This window comes from Urtica dioica, chromosome 9 (assembly GCF_054948205.1).
Source record: "Urtica dioica subsp. dioica isolate 48M chromosome 9, U.dioica_male_clone48M_v1_H2, whole genome shotgun sequence".
NCBI lineage: Eukaryota > Viridiplantae > Streptophyta > Magnoliopsida > Rosales > Urticaceae > Urtica > Urtica dioica.
The window spans coordinates 25,975,496-26,001,316 of record NC_142764.1 but is presented as its reverse complement, the minus strand read 5'-3'; the positions used below and the strand labels follow the sequence as shown (position 1 = coordinate 26,001,316).

The 25,821-nt window shown below is 35.8% G+C and overlaps 3 protein-coding genes and 1 pseudogene across 4 annotated transcripts; all 4 read right to left on the bottom strand.

Moving 5' to 3' along the window:
* Positions 1–981: 981 nt before the first annotated feature.
* On the bottom strand, positions 982–1,872 carry LOC149386254 (wall-associated receptor kinase 2-like). The gene has a single exon (XM_089625984.1). It carries the CDS (start codon positions 1,863–1,865, stop codon positions 1,080–1,082), a length of 786 nt encoding a protein of 261 aa, XP_089482110.1. The 5' UTR covers positions 1,866–1,872; the 3' UTR covers positions 982–1,079.
* Positions 1,873–4,038: 2,166 nt separating this feature from the next.
* Positions 4,039–11,279, bottom strand: LOC149386253 (uncharacterized). Its single transcript, XM_089626497.1, has 4 exons — positions 10,118–11,279; positions 9,754–9,991; positions 4,260–4,330; positions 4,039–4,091 (listed from the first exon to the last, which is right to left on the bottom strand). Exons 1-4 carry the CDS (start codon positions 11,277–11,279, stop codon positions 4,039–4,041), a joined length of 1,524 nt encoding a protein of 507 aa, XP_089482623.1.
* Positions 11,280–17,136: 5,857 nt separating this feature from the next.
* On the bottom strand, positions 17,137–17,588 carry LOC149386252 (uncharacterized). Its single transcript, XM_089626496.1, has 2 exons — positions 17,582–17,588; positions 17,137–17,312 (listed from the first exon to the last, which is right to left on the bottom strand). Exons 1-2 carry the CDS (start codon positions 17,586–17,588, stop codon positions 17,137–17,139), a joined length of 183 nt encoding a protein of 60 aa, XP_089482622.1.
* LOC149386251 (wall-associated receptor kinase 2 pseudogene) lies at positions 17,546–25,821 on the bottom strand (annotated as a pseudogene). The gene is made up of 3 exons (XR_016301355.1): positions 25,299–25,821; positions 22,344–22,505; positions 17,546–18,861 (listed from the first exon to the last, which is right to left on the bottom strand). The product of XR_016301355.1 is annotated as a wall-associated receptor kinase 2 pseudogene (transcript).

Sequence of the window (25,821 nt, the reverse complement as noted above, 5' to 3'; positions counted from 1 at the left end):
ACATATAGGTCGATCTTTCTTGTTGTTAACATTGGTGTTGTTGACTCTGCTTTGGTCATTCACGGCCATTGAGACAGAGTTGGACTGGTCTTGATTGGCAAAAGTTTCAGCACTGATTGACATCTGCTTCTCATCTTGACACACCATGGCAAACACCTTGTTGATGGGAGGGAGAGGATCCATTAGCAGGACTTGACCTCGAACAGTCGAGAAAGAGTCATTGAGCCCCATCAAGAACTTCATGACATATTCATTTTGCATGAAGTTGAGTAATTCTTTGGATCTTTCACAGGTACAAGCACAAGCAGGCCTATAATTACTCAATTCTTCCCAGAGGATCTTGAGTTTAGTGAAATAAACCCCCACAGATTTTTGATCTTGAACCAAGTTCATGATCTCACGTCGGAGCTCAAAAATCCTCGGACCATTGCTCTGCTCATATCTCTCTCTCATATCTTCCCAAATATCCTTTGCATATTCACCATACACAATACTCGAAGCAATCTCTTTTGTACAAGAATTCAAAATACAGGTGATCACAATATTATTATTCCTTCTCCAAGAATGGAAGAGATCACCTCAGATTCGTCAGGTTTCTTGATGGATCCATCAATGAATCCGAGCTTATTCTTGATTGAAAGCGCCATCCTCATCGATCTGCTCCAAGAAGGATAATTCTCGCCATTCATCTGCTGAGTTACCAAGATCATCCCCGGTGAATCCGTGTGGTGCAAGAAGAACGGATCAATAGAATCATCAATCGGAGCTTTCCTCGATGAAATCGCCGTCGCCAATCTATCTCCAGACATAGCTTCTTCGGTCGTCATCGCCGATCGTGATGCAAAAAGAAAGACGGGAAGAAGATTTAGAACAGCTGAGATTTGGTGAACGATCGATAAAGCCTAGTAGCGAAAGTCGCTCTGATACCATTTCACGATTTGAAGCGTGAAATCAATCAGAGATTGAAAGAGAAAGAGAAGAAAAGAAGAATGAAAAATACTGTTTCATTGAAATTCACCGAAATACAACCGAGGATATTTAAAGACAATTGTTAATCGAAATGACTAAGTTACGCTCACTTAAGCATAAGTAAAGAGGACAAAATAGTAATCCGATAAAACAAAGGTTCGAAACAAAAAGAAAATCTTACAGCTAAGGTACACCATAAACACACGAAAATACAAACATAACCAACGATTCCAAAAGTCCTCGACGATAAAAGCGTAGCTGCAGAGGTTGAAATCCTTCACTTCGGTGTGGTTGTATAAGCTGGTGACCGTCACATTGATATCCTGGATACCCGAGGGGATAGCGATCTCGCAGCAGCCGGTGCCGGAGCACGATCCCCCGACCTCCGACTTGGCGCTGCCGCAAAAAGACACACAGCCCGTAGTCGTCAGCTCATCCTCCCCGGCCTTTTGGCCGTCGAAAGCGGCGCCGGTGTCGCACCCGACGCCGAAGAACTTGTTGCGCGACTGGGACACGGCCATTCCCTTGCCGAGCGAGAGACTCGCCCACAACATGGACCGGGTATTATCGTTGTCCCCGGTGTGGGTGTAGCAGTCTTTGACCACTGGCTGGAGGATCCGGATCTCGCTGCTGTTGGTGAAGATCTCCGTGACTGGGATTGTGCCGTCCTCCCCCAGGTACGCCACGGCCTTCGTGCAGGTCACTCTGAACTGGGGCTCCATGTAACAACCCTTGCCCACTCCGAAAGGGTAAGATATATTCGTCTCACCGCATCGCTCAAGGCACTTGGGGTTGGGTTTGGGGGAGCCTTGAGACGCCGCCACCGGCAAGGACAAGGCTGCGGCTAGTAATATCAATCCCACTTTTATTACTATTAGTTTCCCACGCCCACCCATCTATTAATAATTTTAGTTTTTTTTTTTTTTTTTTTTTTCTGATGCTCTTCGTTGCCACTGTTTTACCAGGGTATTATTATTATTCTCCACACTCGGTTCTTGACTTCTTATATAGCAAATGTAGTATTTGACTGGTTCAAAGTAGCTGACTATGTGTCAGATTCCCTATACTTTTCTTCGGACTCACCTAGTAACTAATTGCAATGTAGTTGCAAGTAGGGGTGTTCATCAAAACCGTCAAACCGAACAAACCGATCACCCAAACCAAACCGCACTATTTTTTAAACCGCCCCATTGAAACCCGATGAAGTTTGGGTTGTAACCAACCCAAACCGTTATTGTTTCGGATTGGTTTGGTTTTTTATAGTCGTGAGATTGGGTTGAACCAAACCAACCCGATAGTGTTAATTCTTTCATTTTTTAAGATTGCAAATATTTTATATGTACTATTACTAAAAAAATATCATTTTTCTAATAATATTATAATTAAATAAAAAAATACTCAGTATTATACTTTATTATTTGTGACTACATGAAAATTGGGTAGTTAAAATATGCGTAAATTTTATTTTAATAGGTAAATTTTCTAAAGATAAGTAAAATTTTGATTTTATTGACAAAACTTTTTAAATATAATATGCGTATATGATTTTCATTCGAGTTATAAAGTCATTTGTCGATAATTATAATCCGAAAAAATCAACCCAAACCAACCCGATTATTTTCGGGTTGGTTTGGTTTGGTTTTACATTTCAATCGGGTTGGTTTGAATTTTAAAACTAAAAAATTAGTTGTAGCGGTTTGGGTTGATAGCACATGAAAAAACCGACTAATCCAACACGATTACACCCCTAGTTGCAACTAAAATAAATAAGACATACCCTTATTATTATCAAATTATTTATCAGATAATTAGCAAATTAGCAAATTTTTACACTTTTAGATTGCTATTTAGTCAGTCTTTGATAAATAGCCAATTTTTATTACGGTTACAACTATTTTACACTATTATTTACAACTATTTACAATTATTTTTACAGCTGATTACACAAAAATTTACTATTTACCAAATATTTGTTAAAAGTTGGCTAAATATATCACATCATACATGTAAATATGACTATATATCTACTGGACCCATTATTTATAAGTAACTAAGTCACCAAAATTTAAAGATTTACTAAATAGCCAATCTTTGTAAACTTTAAATAAATAGTCATCATAATGTGGCACGGTTTGGATTTTATAACATTCTATTTATACTTTTGGAGTATAATAATTTATTTATAATTATTAACAATTATTTACAACTGTGTACGTCTTTTCGCTTTGTTAAAAAAAATATCGTGATTATGTACTCAGAAGTTACGGAAAGTTAATTACATGGTAAAACTTGAATTTTTATATAGTTATATATTTAGAGATCGCAATTATTATTACAACAACGATTGTATATATATCTTGTAGTTTTTTTGGTCCATTAAGAAAATAGCCAACTTAAACAGGTGACATAGCTAAATAGTCAGCGCCTATAAATTTTTTTATGCTTTCCAGTTTTGTCCCTCCTTTTTATTTCTGAAATTTCAGTTAAATTTTGATTATTAATTCGCCAGTTTATGTAAGGCAATTTTTTTGAAAAATTGAATTTTAAATTCTCTCTTTTAATATTTTCAAAGATATAGCAAGCAGCTATTTCTACATTATTTCGTTGATTCCTGATAGCATATCAATGCCCAAAATATACGCAATAATTATTTTCTTGATTTTGTGTTCTTTAAAATCGTAGTTCACATTTATACGTATAAACAGATATTTACAAAATATTTACACTTATTAACATATATTAACAGCTATTATCACATTTATCATACGTTTTTATTTGACTATTTTTGCAGTTATTCATTTAAATTTGAATTGTGTTATGTGTTTAAATTTAGACGTTATTTAGTTGATTTAATCGTATTAAGAGTCATTATTTCCAAAAAAAATAGCAAATAATTATTTTCTACATAATCACGTGAATTGTTGAAATCATATTAGTGCCCAAAATATATACGCAACAAGTATTTACACTATTATGTACACCTATTTACAAATGATTACAACTATTTATAAAAATTTACAACTATTTACAGACGACGCAAAATTCTCTATGGAGACTCAATAGGCCTATTCAGGGAAGACCGTAACTGATCTCCGCCTTTTCGCTCTCCTCAATGAGCGAGCCTACAACGGGAATACCGTAACCGTCATCGACCTCTTTGGATCCCGCAGTCATAGCCCTCCATCTCGGCCTCGTCGGATCTCACAATCCTCCGCCTCAGTCCTCCGCCTCGGCCTCGTCGGATCCCGCAGACTTTGTCTCAATCATATGTCAGGAAGACCGCGACCAACCTCGTCGGATCCCGCAGTCCACGCCCTCCAACTCAGCCCTCGGCCTCGGCAGTTCCCGCATTCCTGTCCACCTGGTACAAGACTATTTTTTTCGAAGAAAACATAGAAAAAATCGAGATTATTGATTACCTGTGCTTTTCGTCGTCTCTAAGATTCTAGTCGGCAGTGAGTAATCTTCGTCTTCTTGTTCTTTCTCTTTTTTTCCGTAGAAGTTCGTCGTTCCTAAGACACTTCTCGGCGGCAACAAATTTTTTCTCCGATAGTCTTTTGTTTTTCTTTTTCTTTGAAATATAATAAAATCGAATGAGGTTTAACGTGTGGTAATTGATATGGTCAGTTAATTTTCTTGATTTATGCAATCTATTTAAATTGATTATTTATTTTTTTAATTTAAAATAAAAGAAAAATCGATTTTGGGCGGGAATTTTATATATGGGTATTTTGTAGAATCGCTGCAGCCGATATCGGAGGTCGGCAATGGTGGACTGGATTTCGTCGGAGGAGAGACAAAGATTTTTCTTTTTCTTTGAGAGCTTTGTTTTTTTAAAGCTTTTGTTGCGATATTTCTCGCGCACGCAAGCGTACGTGTGTCGCCCAAGTAATATAAAATGTAAATTCGAGTATCGTACCCACAGAGACTAGTTACTACAGCGAGTTTCCAAAACCTGATGCTAATTAATTCCAAGTAAAATTGAGAAGATGGTTGTAACAAAAGAAATAATAAAACTAAAGCAGAAAGTTAAATACGAGTTTTGCAAGAAGAGAAGGTAGGGGTATTGATTTCACCGGAACTAACTAGGTTGGGGGTTTCGGGCTCGAACAACAAAATCTACTCCTATGGATGCTAATCTCACTCTATCAAAATTATTCACTAGCCTCTCTCGAGTGTTCTAGCAAACCTATGCAATTGACGGATTATTATCCTCTCGGCATCTAATCCTATTAAAACAATCACACGCAATGAAACAAGAGTTCAAACGATTACATAAATTGCCTAGAGTTTAAAACCTAGGATCAACTATGATGACATGAACAAAAGCACGATTATTTACTCTCTCTCGAGTAGCTAAACAATCCTAGATAACAGTTCTAATGGTGATCAAGCACTAGAAAGCATAATGAACGATTCATATCAAGCAATCCATAATAATGAAGCAAACAATAATTATCTAACCCTAACGAAGTCCCCAACCATTATTAATCCCGGCTACATCGCAACCCCATAAGAAACTTAGCCTCTAATGGAATTCATAATCAACGCTAAACACAACAGAATAATTAAAAGCACTAAAATAAAGATTGAAAGCAAAAGAGAATTCATATTAAATAAAATTGATGTTCAACAATAATTTAGAGCAATAAAATAAATAAAAGAAGAAAAGAAAGAAGAACGAATGAATTCGGAGCAGGAGAACTCGTCGGGTTGTCAATTCCGTTGAAGAACGCCGTTTTCCTCTTTCAAAAGCTCTCAAGAACAACCAAACAATAAAATAGAAACTAAAACAAAAAGGGAGATTTTGTTTTCAGAGCTTAGAGTCTAATATATAGGTCAAGGGGTGATTTTCGGAGCATATTGGGCCTTTGGAATGGGTTGATTCGCTCAAAAACATAAAAAACGGAAAGTAAGTCCGTCAAAACCCGAAGAAGGGCGCGGCGCACGATCTTCCTTGCGCGGCGCGCGCTCAGGAATTCAGCTTATGCGCGCTGCGCGCGTAAGACTCTGTGGAAATTCATGGTTTGCGTTCTCGGTATGCGCGGCGCGCGACTTGATGTGCGCGGCGCGCAGTCTCGAGTTTTTCCTTAGCGCGGCGCGCTGGTGTTAGTGCGCGGCGTGCGAGTTCGCCAATTTTTTTGCTTGTGCTTTTTGACTCTATTTCGACCGTTTTATCTCCAAATCCCGTCCTTTTTCCACGAAATTGATTGTAGACGCTCTATTGCTCATCTAAACCTGAAATTACTCAAAAACCTACTAAAAACCATTAAATTACTTGAGGACTCGTCGGTTTTTGGTTCGGGAAATATGAGTTTTACGCGTGATTAACGCACCTATCAAATCCCCCCAAACTTAAACCGTTGCTTGTCCTCAAGCAACACAAAAGACTAAACAATAAAATAAACACACCAAAGAAGTTACACTAAAAACGAATGGTGATTACAAAGTTAGCAACAATATCAAGTGTTAGTTAAATGCCTCAACCTACAAAAATTTCCGAATCCAAGTCAATCATCATATGAAACCAAAAAATAATTAGATTGACTAAATGGCCTTTTGCAACACATTCCCGATCAAAATCCCCCGTGTGTGAAATATGTCCCGAAAGAGAGAGGGGTCGACTCAATAAGTTCGTTCACGCCTTCTAATGTAGAATGCTCAAATAATAATGAGATGAATGAAATTCGAACACCATAATGCTTTTCGCCGCTCAATCTCCACTAATGCAAGACACTTACCGAGGAAATCAATAGGGCTTTGTCGGCTTGTAATGTTAGGCTAGGGTCAACGGTAGGATATGGTCAATATGTGGCTAAAACGTCAACCTAGCGACTCAATCTCACCAAACTCACCAACTTTCACATGATGTTACTTACTCACCCATTCCCACGTTCATGGCATAACATTTCACCTTTCGAGAACGTTTCCTTTTTCTAAGCCTTTACTTCCCAATGTTTTTCCCCCCAAACTTTGACTATGCAACATCTAGTCTCTAAAACCAATGTCATAGAACACCACGCCAAAAACTAATACAAATAAATAAATAATACGCATAAACTAAACACTCCTTTTTTTTGTAGCTTTTTCTTTTTTTCTTTTTCTCTTTTTTTTCGATTTTTTTTCCTTATAAAAAACAATAAACATGAAAACGAACAATCACCGGCGTGGTGTCTAATGAACTATAAAACACGTAGAGACTAGTCAAAAACATGTCACAAAATCGAAAGAATTCACTCAAGAGTCGCTAAGTTAACGGGGATCTTTGTGGGATTTCAAATATTTTTGGCTCGGCTTTTTCTGACTAAGTATCGAGAAAGGATTAATCGTTCGGCTTTTTCTGAAAAGGGTGCTCAAGGGGATGTTACGGGACGGCTTTTTGGCTTAGAGTGGCTAACAAAATGAAGGCCTATGCCATCTTTCCTAGGTTCGTGTCATGTCATTTCGCCTCGAAGAGGGCTAGAGCGGTTCTTAGTGTTCGTGAGCTAAAAGACATTTAAAAACGTGATCGAACCTCTAAGGACTACTCAAACCCCGGGACGGACGTGTGTGCATAAATGGGAAAAATCAACCGAAATTGCGTTACTCAAACCACTAGTCAATCACAATGAAGCACAAAAATTTTTAAAATTGACTCAAACTCGGATTTCTTTGAAAATACATGGTATCATTGGCAAGTAACGAGAGAAAACACTTTAATACTATCACCTCTAAGCAATCACCAAACAAAATTAAGAAAATAAAAATTAAATAAAGACAACCTAATCTAACAGAAATCCCCCACAAAGTAGTTCACCCCCCCAAACTCAATCTCTACATTGTCCTCAATGTAGATCCATAAAAACACGGGAGTCAGAGAACTTACCTCGCGGGGGTGGTAGAACTCCCCTACTCGTCGCCGCCGCGCTCGGGCGGCGGTGGATCTTCTTCCACGCGCTCTTTCTTCCTCCATACCTCTTTGAACGGTTTCGGCCAATGTCCTCGCCATGGCTTGAATGGAGATTTCAGCTTTGCACCCTTGCTCGCAGTTTTTGTTGATTCTTCTTTAGGAGGAGCACGTGGCGGAGGTGTGGGTGGTTGATAAGTGAGATTCATTCACACTTATCTATGACTCTTAGATAAGAATCGAAGCTTGTTCTTAATGTTTTTTATATTATTTTGTAGTTTTTATTGCATTTTCAGGTTTGAGAGAGTATGAGAAGGTTGTGGTGCGAAAACGGGCTGAATCGGAGCTAAATCGAGCAAGTTATGGTCATTTGAAGTCAAGTCAACAAAAGTCAACGACGGTCAACAAGACGTCAGCGTTTCAAGGTTGGCGCGCCGCGCTATTTAAGGGCGCGTCGCGCCCTGGTGACTAAATTTACACCCGAGAGCTCGAGCGGGCAACGCGCAAGAGAGGCGCGGCGCGCCTTCATAAATTCACGGGTGGCGCGCCGCGCCGTTATGTGGCGCACCGCGCCAGTTGCTTTTTCAGCACTTTTTGGAGCTCGTCTTTTAGCTCATTTTTGGCCCTTGGATCTCATCCAAGGGTCTTTATTTGCTCCGAAAACATCTCTTGAACCCTCATATACACTTGTTCAAGTGGGAAAAGGGGAAGCTTTAGCATAGAACACTTTTGTTTTTGTTTTGAAACCTTGAGAGAGAAAGTGAGAGAGAGAAAGCTAGGGTTTGACACCCATTTTGCTCTTGAGCTTGGGAGTGAAGAAGAAGAGGGAGAAGTGACAACCTCCATCATCCTCATCACCTCCATTTTTTCACTCTAAACTCTATCTCTTTTATTTATTGTTCTTTAGTTATTTACTCCATTTAATGTTGTGTTGAACATATTTTAAGCTTTGAAGTATTCTATTTGAGTTTTTGTTGATTACCTTTATCATTTGAGCATTGAGTATTGTGATAAATTTATTGTTTTATCTAAGTAGAATATTGAAGTAGTGCTTGAGTTTAATGATATATTTATTTGGTTGTTGAGATTAGCATTCAATGTCTTGTTTCTTTATTATTTTACTTCTTTTACTAATTTCAATTTTACTTTGTTTATTCTTAATCATGAGTAGCTAAGTAGATTTGGGGTGCGATGTAGTTGAGTAGTTGAGTTGGTTGGTCAAACATTTGGATAGATTGGTGCTTCATGGTTGGGTTGAGAGTGAAATTCTATGGGAATGGGGTGTGTGTTAGCGCTAATTAGAGTAGCTACCTAGTTAGTGAATCTTAGACGAGTTTAGAAACCGAGAGGTAATAAACGAGTGAGCTCTACCCGTCCCATCATTAACCTTCCTAGAGCTATAGAAAGACTAGGGGGTAGATGTAGTTGATTGAAATCCCGGGCTAAATGCGGTTTTGTGCTTTAATAGAACCCAAACCGAGAGGTGTAAGTTCGACACATAGCTAGATTCCTAAAGACTCGAGAGAGATTAGTGAATGTTATAGGAGGGATTGAGACTAAGTTTTAACACTCTAAACCCGAGCTTAGAATCATATCTTGACCGACCGACTCGATGAAATAACGAAATCGTGCCCCTTCCTTTTAACTTGTGTTTAAATATTGTTTTCACTTTTGTTTACATTTCATCTTGTTCTCAAAACAATAAAAAACCCCCATTTTTCACTTTCCATAACTCGAAAAAGAAAGCTAGTGAGTTTGCTTCGGAAATAGTCTAGAGTCCTTGTGGGATCGATATCCGTGCTTTTGCACACTATTACTTGACGACACGTTCGCTTGCGTCGTGTGAGATTTCTCTAGTTGAGAAAATCTCCATCAGTGGTGGAGTAGCGACTTCGTACGTCTCGAGGACGTAGACCTCTTCTTTTTCCTTCTCGCGCTTTCGGGTTTTGCAGGTCCCGAACTTCTCTTCCTCGTTCTTCACGCGCATCATCAGCTCGCCTCTTTGCACGTCTATGCGAACACCGCAAGTGGCCAAGAAAGCTCTTCCAAAGAGAATGAGAATATCTCGATCCTCGTTCATGTCGATGACGTAGAAATCGGCCGGAAAAGTGAATTTTCCGACTTTTACGAGGAGGTCTTCCACGAAACCGTGCGGGTGCCTTACGGTCCGATCCGCCAGTTGGAGAGTGGTGTGCGTGGGCTTTAGTTCACCCACCCCAAGTTTGTTGAAGACGGCCGACGGCATGAGGTTGATGCCCGAACCAAGATCGCACAACGCGTTCTCGATGAAGATGTCTCCAATGGTGCATGACAATGTGAACTTCCCCGGATCTTCTAATTTTGGCGGGAGCTCTTGTTTTAGCAGCGCACTACACTCGGCGGAAAGTGCCACCGTGAGCCTTTGCGGGAACGGAAGTGGCGGCTCATATGTATGGACCGGCGGGTGCGGCTTAGGAGCTTTGGTGACCGGGGCAGCCTCTTCTTCTTCTTTCTTCGGGCTCTCGGTGGCTGCAACGTGTTGATGAGAAATGGCATTGCAGTGCTCCCTTGGATTCACTTCGGGGGCGCTTGGAAGCGTGCCTTGGGGTCGTGTGTGAATGGCGTTAGCGAGCTGCCCCACCTGCGTCTCGAGGTTTCGGATCTGTGCCGATTGGTTCGAGAGGGCTGTCTTCGTTTCATGCATGAAGTCGGTGGTGGTATTCACGAAGGCAGTCGTCAACGTGGCTAGATTAGCTACGAGCTCCTCCAGATTAGTCTCGTTCTTGTAAGCTCGCAATGGTGGTGCTTGATACGGCGGTGGTCGGGGCTGATTCTGAGGCGGTCGAGGCTGAGCTTGCGGTGCGGGTTGCATCGGCATGTTATTTTGGTGACCGCGCCATCCCCCATTCTGATAGTTACTCATCGGGCCTTGATTGTCGGGCGGCCGATTGTTGATGAAGCTTGCTTGTTGGCCCTTGTTCCCTTGCGCGCACTCATCGCTAGAATGAGGGCCGGCACACCAGAAGCACGGCTCGGGAGTAGGGGCTTGGATAGCCTGAACTGTAGCTTGCTGCCCGTGGAGCGTTTTGGTGAGGTCGGCCACCTGTGCTGCGAGGGCTTTTATCATTTCCATCTCGGGCGTGATCGGCTCGCGCTTCTGAATTCTTCGCTCGGAAGGGCATTGATCGTTGTTGTACGCGAGCTCCTCAAGGATGGTATGAGCTTCATCCTCGGTCTTTTGGAAGAACGACCCTCCCACGGTGGTGTTGACGAGGGTGCGCGATGAAGGAGAAAGGCCGCCGTAGAAGATTTGCACCATCATCCACCCTTGGATGCCATGATTGGGACACCTCCTCTCTAACTCCTTGAAGCGCCCCCATGCTTCGAACAGTGACTCCCCGTCGTATTGGACGAACGAATGGATCTCGTTGCGTCTCTTGTGCATCTTCTCGAACGGGAAGAACTTTGAGATGAATTTGACGCGCAGGTCGGCCCACGAGGTGATGGAACCCGGCGGGAGGGAGTTGAGCCACGTCTTGGCTCGGTCCCGTAGTGATACCGGAAGAGGCGGAGGCGGATGGCTTCGTCGGACACGTTGTGGAGCTTGAACGTGTTGCTGATCTCGACGAAGTTGGTGAGATGGTCTTGCGGGTCTTCGGCCGGTGATCCAGCGAATTGATTCGCTTGGACCATGTGTATTATGCCGGTCTTGATCTCGAAATTCTGGTTACCCGCAAGAACCGACAGAACAATGGCCGATTGTGTGGTAACAAAAGAATTAATTCCAAAACAGCGATTTTCCAAAACCTGATGCTAATTAATTCCAAGTAAAATTGAGAAGATGGTTGTAACAAAAGAAATAATAAAACTAAAGCAGAAAGTTAAATACGAGTTTTGCAAGAAGAGAAGGTAGGGGTCACGATTTCACCGGAACTAACTAGGTTGGGGGTTTCGGGCTCGAACAACAAAATCTACTCCTATGGATGCTAATCTCACTCTATCAAAATTATTCACTTGCCTCTCTCGAGTGTTCTAGCAAACCTATGCAATTGACGGATTATTATCCTCTCGGCATCTAATCCTATTAAAACAATCACACGCAATGAAACAAGAGTTCAAACGATTACATAAATTGCCTAGAGTTTAAAACCTAGGATCAACTATGATGACATGAACAAAAGCACGATTATTTACTCTCTCTCGAGTAGCTAAACAATCCTAGATAACAGTTCTAATGGTGATCAAGCACTAGAAAGCATAATGAACGATTCATATCAAGCAATCCATAATAATGAAGCAAACAATAATTATCTAACCCTAACGAACCCCCCAACCATTATCAATCCCGGCTACATCGCAACCCCATAAGAAACTTAGCCTCTAATGGAATTCATAATCAACGCTAAACACAACAGAATAATTAAAAGCACTAAAATAAAGATTGAAAGCAAAAGAGAATTCATATTAAATAAAATTGATGTTCAACAATAATTTAGAGCAATAAAATAAATAAAAGAAGAAAAGAAAGAAGAACGAATGAATTCGGAGCAGGAGAACTCGTCGGGTTGTCAATTCCGTTGAAGAACGCCGTTTTCCTCTTTCAAAAGCTCTCAAGAACAACCAAACAATAAAATAGAAACTAAAACAAAAAGAGAGATTTTGTTTTCAGAGCTTAGAGTCTAATATATAGGTCAAGGGGTGATTTTCGGAGCATATTGGGCCTTTGGAATGGGTTGATTCGCTCAAAAACATCAAAAACGGAAAGTAAGTCCGTCAAAACCCGAAGAAGGGCGCGGCGCGCGGTCTTCCTTGCGCGGCGCGCGCTCAGGAATTCAGCTTATGCGCGCTGCGCGCGTAAGACTCTGTGGAAATTCATGGTTTGCGTTTCCGGTATGCGCGGCGCGCGACTTGATGCGCGCGGCGCGCGGTCTCGAGTTTTTCCTTAGCGCGGCGCGCTGGTGTGGGTGCGCGGCGCGCGAGTTCGCCAATTTTTTTGCTTGTGCTTTTTTACTATATTTCGACCGTTTTATCTCCAAATCCCGTCCTTTTTCCACGAAATTGATTGTAGACGCTCTATTGCTCATCTAAACCTGAAATGACTCAAAAACCTACTAAAAACCATTAAATTACTTGAGGACTCGTCCGTTTTTGGTTCGGGAAATATGAGTTTTACGCGTGATTAACGCACCTATCAGCTTTTTTTTTACCGAGTAAATGGTCCAGCGGTTAATGAAGAGGTTTAATAACCTAGAATCTCGGGAATAGAAATTTCCTGTTTTTTTTTTCATCATTAAATGGGCGGGAATAATTTTTTTTGGGCATTTTAGTAATCTTGGACGGGTAATTAATTCCTGCTGGCTATTTACTTAATATTTACAAAACCTTGATTATTTAGCAATTTCTAAGGTTTGAATTGACTATTTTACTAAATTACCCATTAATTAATGTGAATCCTTTGTCGCAGGCACAGCTATAACTCCCCGGCGTGTTTGTGCATGTTCCGTTACAGTTATTTTCCATCTTACACTCATCGATATTTGAAATCATTAAAGCAGTATATATGGAATTAAGATAATTTATTTTGGCCTTGCACTTCAAGTTTCAACCAATGGTCCTGACTCCTGAATATGTAGATTTTCGTCCTTTTCTTCAGCATACAGTCATCTAAAAAACAAATAAAAATGTGAAATTGACAGCAATAATATCATTTACTCGTCACTTACCAAAAATCAACCAAAACTCAAATATTGACATATTTAGTACCAAATTGGTCACGAGATGCAATCAGTTCCTGATTAATGTGTCACGAAATCAACGCAATTCGTAACCGATTATGTACTAAATGTGTTAATATTTGAATTTTGGTTGATTTTTGATAAGTAACCAGTAATTGGTATTATTTTTGTCAATTTCCCAATAAAAATTTGACACCTAAATCATCATAATATCGTTCATATTTTTCTAATAAAAACTGTATACTTCGACTTCGAGTATATATGACTAATTTGTATTTTAGTCATGTCATTAATAATTTAATTAATTATTTTTTATACAGAAAGAAAAAGTGAAATTCTCTCTAATAATAATTTTCATTTTTAAACAACTAGTGATTAAGGACAATTTGTGGAAGTGCATGTCAAATTCGGAAGCTTAGGACCGTGCCAAAAATCTGTAATTAATTTGTAGCCATACAATAAAATAAAAAGTTATTCGGAAACGTCCGATTTTGGTGGTTCCGGTGCCGGGGAGCTCAAAAAAGGGGGAACCGGACCGGTTCCCGTCCGGTTCCCCCGGGATTTAAAACCTTGGTTGCAACTAAAATAAATAAATAAATATATGGGATCTCCTAATTATTATTGCAATACCGAGAAGCGACAATATACTTTGATCTAGTAGTTTTTTTTAATTGTTTAATATTTTTTTATTGTAAGATATATATGTCAATTAGTTCTTTTTTTAAAATTAATTTTGTTATCAATGTAGATAAAATCTACAAACTCCACTTTTGAGGTGGTGTAAAATTACCGAGTAGGCGGTATTTAGTTCATTTTTTGAACTGCCCTAATTTCTACATTTTAGGAATTACAAAGATTAGACAGTTTAAAAACCTTATTTAAAACATTAATAAAAAATACATTATATTAAACGTAGCATATTTAATTAAAAATTGGCAGGCCTAAGCTATAACTTTTTATTCTTTTTTACTAAAATTATACGGATGTTCTAAGTTTTAAATCGTAACAATCGTGCCTAATTTGTTCGGACTTGTTTTTATTTTTATTCTCTCTCTCTCTCTCTCTCTCTCTCTCTCTCTCTCTCTCTCTCTCTCTCTCAGTCTCTCTCTCTCTCTCTCTCTCTCTCTCTCTCTTTTCTGCTTTCTTACTTCGGAATAAAGATATTTGTATTCATCTGGAAGCCCGCCAGCGAGGAATATTAATGGTCACGACTACTTTTCCGCGCCAGGCCATGTAATAGTGATGTGCCAAATTCCCAATGGCCGTGTTTGATACTCTCTTCGGACACTTGCTGGTAATTGCAATGTAGTTGCGACCAAAGTATGGGACATCCCCTTATTATTGTTGCAAATTGCAATAGCCATAGTATATGCGTTGATCTTTAACAATTAGTATTTACTAAAACATACAATATGTGACATCCCCTTATTTTATTGCAATAGCCACAGCATATGCGTTGATCAATAGAAGAGTAGTATAGACTAAAACCAATCGTCCAAATTATACGTAAAATAAGCGTAGTATTAAACTATTGCACGTATGCGTTAATATTACAAATTTATAAGTAATTAAGTCATTAAAATTTGAAAATATACTAAATAGCTAATTTTAAGTAATTAATCATTATGATGATGTGATATTATTTGAACGTTTTTTGTATTTTATTTATGCTCTTAGATTCTGATAATTTATTTACAACTATTAACGACTATTTATAAATATTAACATCTTTTGACTTTGTTGATAAAATTTTGTGGCTATTTACTTAAAATTGATCAAAATTTGATTATATGGTAACACTTGAGTTTTCGGTTATATATCTAGAGAGCGCTTAATATTATAGAGAACTAATAATTTAGGTATAATTTTTATTTAGAGTAGTAGACAGAAATCATACTAAACACTTTTAAAACCTTATTCAAAACATAAATAAATAAATAAGACTATGAAATGAAGCCATTTTAATTAAAAATTGGCACACCTAATTAATATATATATATATATATATATATATATATAATTATCAAAACCATAAGAATTTTCTAAGTTTTTAATGATAACAACTTCAGTTTGACTGGTTCAGTATTTCATTTCTTTTAAATTGTCCACATTTGAAATGAAAATTGGCCACTCAAAATTATATCTTAAATGAATGGTAAGCCTCAAAATTTAGGTATAATTTTTATTTAGAGTAGACAGAAATGATACTAAACACTTTTAAAACCTTATTCAAAACATAAATAAATAAATAAGACTATCAAATGAAGCCATTTTAATTAAAAATTGGCACACCTAATTAATATATATATATATATATATATATATATATATAAGGGCCGGCTAAAGAACTAGCCAAAATGACACCCCTACTTTAAAATTATAGCCAAACTATTAACATATTTAAGAAAATAGCCAATTTATCATGACAACATTCCAATATTCCAATTATACCCTTAGGCTAATAATATTAACTATCATAGTAAATAATATCATCTATAACAAAAAATTAATAAATCTAATTAACAATAACAAAAACTATATTAAATCTTATTTCTCGTAACAAGAATAATAGTAAATCTTATTTACCGTAACAAGAACAATAGTAAATATTATTTACCGTAACAAGAAAACAATAAATTTTATTTACCGTAATAAGAACAACAGTAAATATTATTTACCGTAACAAGAACAAAAGTAAATTTTATTTACCGTAATATTTTGTAGTTAATCTAACAGGAAAAATATCAGAGATGAGGACTAGTTAATCTAACAGTAAATACGATTTACTAATTATTTCCGTGAACAATCGAGGACTAACAATTCGACAGTAAATCATATTAACCATTGAGTAAATCATTCGTTTCTATGGTAAATATGACTAGTTAATGTAACAGTAAATACGATTTACTAATTATTTCCGTGAACAATCGAGGACTAAAAATCCGACAGTAAATCATATTAACCATTGAGTAAATCATTCGTTTCTATGGTAAATATAACAGTAAATCCGATTTACTGTTATATCGATCTTCTCTTTATATCGCTCATCTCTTTCATTTTCACATCAGAGATGAAGACTAGTTAATCTAGCAGTAAATACGATTAACCATAACATTTTCTAGTTAATCTAACAGGAAAAATATCAAATATGAGGACTAGTTAATCTAACAGTAAATACGATTTACTAATTATTTCCGTGAACAATCGAAGATAATAAATCCGACAGTAAATCATATTAACCATTGAATAAAGATCTGCGCATTCCATGAGTTGGCAATGGCATATCTTTTTGCATCTTATAATACTAGAGGCCACGAAATCCTGTGTTTATAGTATAAAATTTCAAAATTTCAACCAACTTGGAAAAATAAATAAATAAAGTAAATAAAACCACGTAAAATAAAAACAATTGGGAACATCTCAGGAAATGCTCAACTTTGCACACGATCAATATGATCACAAACAAAAAAACAACACCACTGAACCAAAAAAAAAAAAAAAAAAAAAAGCACAATTAATAAACATGAATACATTAGAAGAAGAAGAAGAAGAGGTAATTAAAAATGATCATCCAGTGTAGATATGTACACCAACAGCGATGAGCAAGATAGTGATGAGTCCAAAGAAAATGACCGTGTGAACCAGAATCGAAAGACCACTTGTTTGGAAATTTCCAAATTCGACCACTTTGTTCCTTCCCGGAAGTTGAAACAACAGTCCTGGGCTCAGCAAAACAAATAGCACTGATAGTCTAAACGACAATCATCACTAAAATTATGTATAGCAAATGTAGTGTTAGATTACCTATACTTTCTTCGGTTTAATTACCTAGTAATTGCAATGTAGTTGCATTAAAATAAATAAATATATGGGAAATCGCCTAATTATTATTGCAATAGCGAGTAGTGGTGACAATATACTTTGATTGATCTAGTAGGTTTTTTTTTTTTTTTTTTTTTTTAAATTGTAAGATATATAAAACATTAATAAAAAAAAGTACATTATACTAAACTTAGCATATTTAAAGACCTTGCAAGGGCCAATAACTAACCCTAACGCCCATCTTTATAAGACCTTACAATCGGCTGGTTTTGAATGCTGTCATAGAGAGAAGACGAAGCAACACTAGAACCAGTTTCAAGGTCACTATTACATCCATAGATGTTTGACGATGAACCAGGCAAGTACACATTCTCTTCTACATTCGCAAGTTCAACTTTTCCCGACGCATTTTTAGACATGACTCTAAGTCCTTCCAACTCCATTGCCACTTCCTTCATCGCCGGTCTATCTTCTCCTTTAATCCTCAAGCACCTCTTGGTGAGTCTCACAACTTCTTTGATTACCTCAGCATTAACTTCATGATCTATCTCTTCATCTATGACTCCACAAAACTTTTCGTCTTCTTCCAATGATATAAAAATCGTCGCCAAATTGATGGTAGTACCTTCTGATTTGTTGAAACCGAGAGCCCTCTTTCCAGTGAGAAGCTCAGCCAGCACCACGCGAAACTGTAGACGTCGCTTTTATTTGTTAATTGACTCGATTGTAAGTATTCGGGGTCTAAGTATCCGAGCGTTCCTTGCACAAGAGTCGAGAGCTCTTCCTGATCAGTTGGAACTAGCCTGGATGTCCCAAAATCCGTCACCTTTGCATTGTAATTCTCATCCAACAAAATGTTCATAGACTTGATGTCTCGGTGTAAAATCGGCGTATTTGTTTCGGAGTGCAAGTAGGAGAGCGCGCCGGCTGTTTCGGTCGCGATCTTCAGCCTTTGATCCCACGAGAGTGGCGATTCTCCAAACAAGCCTTTCTTGTGAATATGCTCAAAAAGTGTCCCGTTTGTGATGAACTCGTAAACTAGAATAGGAACTTCTGTGTCCAAGCAGCAGCCAAGGGGTCTAACAACATTTCTGTGGTTGATTTGCATAAGCAAAATCACTTCGTTGATGAACTGTTCCTTCTGTTGTTCTGTTTGTGTGTTGATCCCAGTTTTGGACTTCTTTATAGCCACCACTCTTCCATCACGTAATATTCCTTTGTACACTACTCCATAAGCGCCTTCGCCAAGGATCTGATTGTAATTATCCGTTGCCTTTTTCAAGTCTTCTTCTGTAAAGATCTTGGCTGTCTCATCAAGTGATCCATGTGCGTTACATAGTCTTCGTTGTAATAGTAGACCACCGTTTTCTTCAAAAATTCTCACTTTTTGCTCTAGTAACTTTCTTTTATTGTAAACCAAGCATATTAGTAAACTAGCACAAACTAGAACCACAACTCCAACGCTCACACCTTCATACAGAAAATTAATCACAAGTCAAATTATCGTGTCTGCTACTACTGAGCATATATATATTCATCGCTAAATAATTTAGAGTTATGTAATAATAGCAGAGCCAGAATTTAAACTGGTGAAATAATTAATTTTTTTAGGAAGAGTGTAAGAAAATAAAATAGAGGGAAATATATGAAAATTTGTATATTTGGTTTTCTGTTGAAAATGAAAATAATAGTACGAATTGTGTGTAAAAACCAATTTTGAATGTTCAATGTAAAAGTAATATGTAAATGTTCAATGTAAAATTTGACTAACAAAGCTGGGAAGCAAAACATGCATGCTGCATGCTTCAAGTATGAATTAGGCTATTTTTTTAATATTTGAGTGATTAAACTATAATTTTTATAGAATTGTAATCATTTGGCTAGTTACAAATCTTTTTCTAATATTATTAGTATTTGTTCTAGGCTACTTATTATATAGTGATAGGAAAAATAAATTGCACAAATGATGGACCCATAGCTAGATGACGATAGTTTAAATGACGATATCTGCATGTCAACATTCTTCAATTTGAGAAACCTAAAAATTAGACATTTATCATAACATGTATAAATGTATGGGAATTTCCAAATGTACCTGCTGTGATCTAGCTAACTAATTAATTAAAATTTAAAATGTTTAAAATGACTAAAATTTGTCTAAAATTAACAAAAAGTAAAAATAAATTAATAAATAAATAAATAAAGTACTAGATGTAAAAAAAATATATGTTCCGACATGTATAAATTTAAATATGGGGTACATAGTTTATTTTCGGTGTATATGGTTTATTTAAATAGTTACAGTGTCTAAAATTTATATGTCAAATGCATAAAATGTTTGCTAATTTTGCTTCGAACTTTAAAACCTTGGATCACTTTTCTAATTATTATTCTTCGATTATCCTTGTTTCAATTTAATATTTTTAAGTGATTGGCCTTTCAAGAAAGAATTTTGTAACTAAATAGCCCACCTTAAACTCAAGGTTTGGGATTTAGCCCACGTTTTGAAAGTTTTAGAAAAATAGATAATTATATTAGGTGGTATTATAAGTAATGAGTTAAAATTCCATATTTGTACTTAAATAAATATAGTGTTTTTTTTTCTTCAAGATTCATCATTTTCTCTCTCCTATTTTTTTCAAACATTTTTTTTCATCAAAACTTCAAAAGTCTATATCTATCTCATACGAACTCGAAATTGAGTAATTCCAAATCCTACCGATTCGTGGCGTCAAGATCTTAAAAAATAGACCCATTGAGTTTGATGAAAAATCATGTTTAATGCATCATATTTCCGTTTTCATTTATTTCCATATAATTTTCGAAAATTTTCAGTTATTTTCATGTCTAAGGCAGTAACATGATTTTTCTACATCTATGGCATTAAACATGATTTTTCATCAAACACAATGGATCTATTTTTGAAGATCTCGGTGTCACGAATCCGCATGATTTAGAATCACTCAATTTCGAGTTCATATGAGATAGATATGGTTTTTTTGAAGTTTTTATGAAAAAAAATATTAAATGTAGGAAAAAAAGTGTAGGAAAAAAAGTAGGAGAGAGAAAGTGACGAATTTGTTAATAGATAAGGATAAATTAGACTTTTTATTTTACTTATCAGTCTATTTGGCTATATTCATAAAGTTTGGCAAATATGGACTAAAACCAAAAAAAGAGATTTTCTTTTTATCATATTTCTAAAACGCCCTTAAAGAAACCGTATTAAATATTAATAATAGTCAAATGACTCCTTTGATTAAAATTATAGTTAAACTATCCGATCACAATCCAGAATCGTCGTTCCTCTCCAGAATGTTGAAATAAGAGGATTCAAATTCTTACATTTTTTATGGTAAGAACTTTTATCTAATGTTTGTCTGAGTTTGTCTAGGTTTGTGACCTAATTCTTTTAATTTCTACATATCTCTTTGTGTTGTCCCATTGTTAACACCTATTTTTTTTTCTTTTAGTATTATTCATCATTCACTTCGAAGAACATCTTTTATAGATAAGTTCATATAATTAAATTCATAATCATTTTCATGTGCTTTTGAATTTCGCAAATGGTAAATATAATTTTCAATCGTATGCCTATATAATAAATATTATTAACAGTCAATTTAAGGTTTATTTCTAATTTTGCTTGATATTTATTATTAATCATCATATGCATGTGTGCTAAATATTATTAACCATTTTTAGTGATGATTAATGGCTTATTAACCTTCATAGTTGATTTGATTAATAATCTTCGGTTTCAATTTTTTTTTTCGAATGGTAAATATTATTAAGCAATGTATGTGTGTAGAATAATTACCATTAGCCATCAATTTAAGGTTTTTTTTTGTCAAATGGTAGATAACCATCATATGCCACTATGATAAATTAAGCATTCAGAAGCGACAACAAATACTTCAAAAGACCCAAATATCACTTTTAAACGTCCGCTTTTAAATGATGGGAAAATATATAGATTACCCCTCGTGTTTAATCTAAATGCGAGATTTATCCCCTCTATTTTTAGAAATATCAGACATATCCCTTCAGTTTAATATAAATGACATATACATCCCCTAAAAAATGTTATATTACAAATATCACCTTTTTCGTTTATTTTTTACAAAAAAATAATTTGAACTCCTCAAAATACCCTTAATAGAATAAATATTTATTTACTATTTTATTAAAAAAAATATCAAAATCTCTCTTTATAAAAAAAACCTTAACTTTTTATAAAGAAATATTTTTAATTTAATTTTTTTGTATATAGAATAGAAGATAAAATTATTTCATTAAGGGTATTTAGGGGATTTCAAATTATTTTTTTGTAAAAAATAAACGAAAAATGGTGATATTTGTAATATAACATTTTTTAGGGGATGTATTTGTCATTTATATTAAACTTGAAGGATATATCTGATATTTCTAGAAATAGAGGGGATAAATCTCGCATTTCGATTAAAAACAAGGGATACTCTTGATATTTTCCCTTAAATGATTTGGAAGCGACATATTATTTATAATATTGTTTTTAATTAGTTTGTAAAACAATAGTTTAATTAGCGTTGCTTTGTTATACAACGACCTCAATTATTTTTTAATAATGATCTAGTGTCCTACTGACTAAATAGCTTCCCTCAGTTGACCACAGCCAACATCGTCTTCAGTCAAACGACAGTGGTTGACTGCGGTCAGCTATACGGTCAAGTTGAATGTTTTAAGGTTAAATTTTTCATTTTTTGTTTGAAAACTACGTGTCCAATAGTATTAGTGTAAAGTTCTACATATTTCGAAGTTTTAATTTTTTTATACATAAAATGAATTAGACTATTACACATGATTTCAAAAAACAAATTATTTTCTTCGTGATTTAGAAAAAAAAAATCTTTAACACAATAAGAAGAATTTAAGTACGTGTAAATACCAAAGAAGCATGTAAGGATTGTTACCTGACAGAGCATAGATAATAATTCTTAGAGTATCTTTTATGCATTCAGTTCCATTAGATTTGAAACCTTTGAATTTGTTGCAGATGCATCTAAATTTCCCCTCCGTGTTTTTGCATTTTCCGTGCTGCTTACAGTATATACGCAGCTTGCACTCATCAATATCTGAAATTAATTTTGAAATTAAGATAACTAATCCTGGCCTTACTTTTCAAGCAATAATATATCTGTAGAGTAGTTGTATTTGCGTTTGTTTAGCCGAAAATATTTTAAAAAGTAAAAAAATAACACATATATAAACATAGCGCTATATTATAGAGATGTAGACATAAATTGAGCTAGTTATTTTTTTAATATTTAAATAATTATATTATAATTTTAATTGAAAATAGCTATTTAACTAATTGCAACAGTATTTTCTTAGTTGGGCACGCTCACTAAACTTAATGTTGATATTTTCAATAAAAACTGTATGCCAAGGATTGAAATGCCGACTGCCGATTTCGTGCCGATGGCCTCAAAAAACGGAAATTGCGGTAGCCGATGGGAATTGCGACGGAAAAAAAATGTGGAAATTTGCTTAAAAAAATGTCGACGGAAATTGCGGTGCCGATGAAAATTGCGGTGCCGACGGAAATTTCGATAAAACACGGAAATGTCAACGAAAATAATGTTGCATAATTCTCAATATAACAAATAAATTAGTTTCAAACACACACATAATAAGTTTAAACTCCAAATTCAAGTCTCCAACACACGTAATAATTTCACATATCATTAAAAAAAACATAAACAAAAGGTCTAAAACACTTAATAGGTTCAAAAACAAAGATAAGTTCAAAACACATACTAAGTTCAACATAGATAAAAAGACTCAATAGTAGGTTGACTCAATAGTAAGTTCAAAACACATTCTAACTTTGAAATCTAAGTCTCAAATGTCAAATAAATTTGGATTCTATTAAAAAATAAATTGAGAAAAAGTTATGTGAACCACACAACATAAATACACATATTTCATTCAGCAAGATTTTTTCAAAAAAATTAAAAAGATTCGATTTTATCACAAATTCAAATTGTCGGCACAAAACAGTGGGAATAATACGGGAATTTCGGTGACATTCCCAAGAAATGACGGAAATATTGTTGATTTTGCACAGAAGGCGTGAGAATAATGTGGGCACGGTCGAAATTCCTGGGAATGCCGACGAAAAAAATACGCGAAATGACAAATGTTCATTTTTGTGCTGGAATCCCAAAAATAACGAAATTTCCACCCAATTTCCCCGAAATACCCCGAAATTTTAAACATTGTTGTATACTAAGTATAAACTTAAAAATTATAAGAAACTAAACCAAGTCAAATTTATTGTTTGCTAAATAACTAATATATAGTTAAATAATTTTAATTACATAAAATTAGGAAAATAGTCAACTGATACATTTGACATTGTTAAATAGCCAAAATTTGATAAATTTTAGGTAAATAGCCATAAATAATGATGTGGCCTAATATGTGAAGGTGACTATTTATCTAAGATTTACGTCTGTAAATACATGAAAATGACTATTTACCTAAGATTTATCAAACGTTGTTATTTAACAAGAGATTTGTAAGTAACTAGGCCACTTTAAACATGTGATTTTGGATCTAACCTATGTTTGACAATTTTTAGGGATATAGCCAAATGGCTTATGTGGCAATAATTAAGGTATGATTTGCCCTTATTTATTAACAAATTCGTCACTTTCTCTCTCCTATTTTTTTTCAAATAATTTTTTTTTCATCAAAACTTCAAAAATTCGTATCTTTCTCATAAGAACTCGAAATTGAGTGATTTCAGATCCTATAAATTCGTGGCGTCGAGATCTTCAAAAATAGACCCATTGTGTTTGATGAAAAATTATGTTTAATGCATCATAGTTACATTTCCATTTATTTTTTTGATAATTTCAAAAATTTCCAGTTATTTCCATATTTAAGGTAGTAACATGATTTTTCTACATCTATGGTATTAAACATGATTTTTCATCAAACACAATGGATCTATTTTTGAAGATCTCGGTGTCACGAATCCGTAGGATTTGGAATCACTCAATTTCGAGTTCATATGAGATAGATATGGTTTTTTGAAATTTTTATGTAAAAAAAAGTGTAGGAAAAAAATATGAGAGATAAAGTGACGAATTCGTTAATAAATAAGGGTAAATCAGACCTTAATTATTGCCACATAAGTCTGTTGGCTATTTCCCTAAAAGTTGTGAAACATAGGCTAAAAACAAATTTCATAGTTTCATTTTGGCTATTTCGCTACAGTGCCCATTTAACAATATCAAACGTTTGAATTGGCTATTTTCCTAGTGGACCATTTTAATTAACCACTAATTCTATTAAGAACATTTTATTTAGAAGTGTCATTATTGACCAAAATTACATGATATATTAATAGTGCTAGATCAAAAACCTAATTGCTAGGAGAGCATGCATTTCTTCTGTTCAGGGAATTCAAATCAAAAACCTCTTCGTCGAGGTATGTGTGATATTACCATTAGATCAAGCTAATTATTACGTTATTAAGAACAATTAATTAACAATTTTACTTAAATAATTCCAGCCTACATTGAACGGAAATAGATACAACTAGTTTTTATTTTTCTCATGTCATTAATAATTTAATTAAATATTTTTTTTTTCAAAAAGACAAGTAAAGTTCTCTCTATAAAATAATTTCCATTTTCACTTTTAAACAATTAGCAGTGATATTGTTAAAAGACACTTTAAAATTATAGTTGAGAATATAACTTAAACCGTGTTGCTTATAAAAACAACAACTAGATAAAACCTTGTTATTATTAGGACCGTGCAACAATAACATCAAAAGCTATAATTTTTAGCCATATATATAAAATAAATAAATAAGTAAGTATTAGTAAAGGTTGAGAGTTGAGATATAAAACCTTGGCAACCATCTGGGTGGTATGGATTTCCCTGGTAACCAGGCTTGCACTTGCAGATATACCCAGTCCCGGTGCTCTTGGAGTCAACGCACGTGGTGTTTCCCATGCAGCGATAAGAAGGCTCCGATTTGGCCCGGTGGCACGACCGGTTTCCCACGGACCAGTCGACGATCAGCGGAAGCTCGTCCACGAGGTCGAGCTTCTCGAAGCTGGACACTCCGGAGAACGTGAAATTCCCGTCCTCGACGATAAAAGCGTAGCTGCAGAGGTTGAAATCCTTCACTTCGGTGTGGTTGTATAAGCTGGTGACCGTCACATCGATATCCTGGATACCCGAGGGGATAGCGAGCTCGCAGCAGACGGTGCCGGAGCACGATCCCCCGACCACCGACTTGGCGCCGCCGCAAAAAGACACACAGCCCGTAGTCGTCAGCTCATCCTCCCCGGCCTTTTGGCCGTCGAAACCGGCGCCAGTGTCGCACCCGACGCCGAAGAACTTGTTGCGTGACTGGGACACGGCCAT

What these genes read in the sequence shown, in the direction of transcription:
- LOC149386254 (XM_089625984.1), bottom strand. Translation starts at nt 1,865, where the DNA reads ATGGGTGGGCGTGGGAAACTAATAGTAATAAAAGTGGGATTGATATTA.
- LOC149386253 (XM_089626497.1), bottom strand. Translation starts at nt 11,279, where the DNA reads ATGCACAAGAGACGCAACGAGATCCATTCGTTCGTCCAATACGACGGG. An exon ending in GAACGCGTTGTGCGATCTTG is followed by an intron (nt 9,992 to 10,117) that starts GTTCGGGCATCA and finishes GTTTCGTGGAAG; the next exon opens with ACCTCCTCGTAAAAGTCGGA. An exon ending in GAGGTCTACGTCCTCGAGAC is followed by an intron (nt 4,331 to 9,753) that starts GTACGAAGTCGC and finishes GTCTTGTACCAG; the next exon opens with GTGGACAGGAATGCGGGAAC.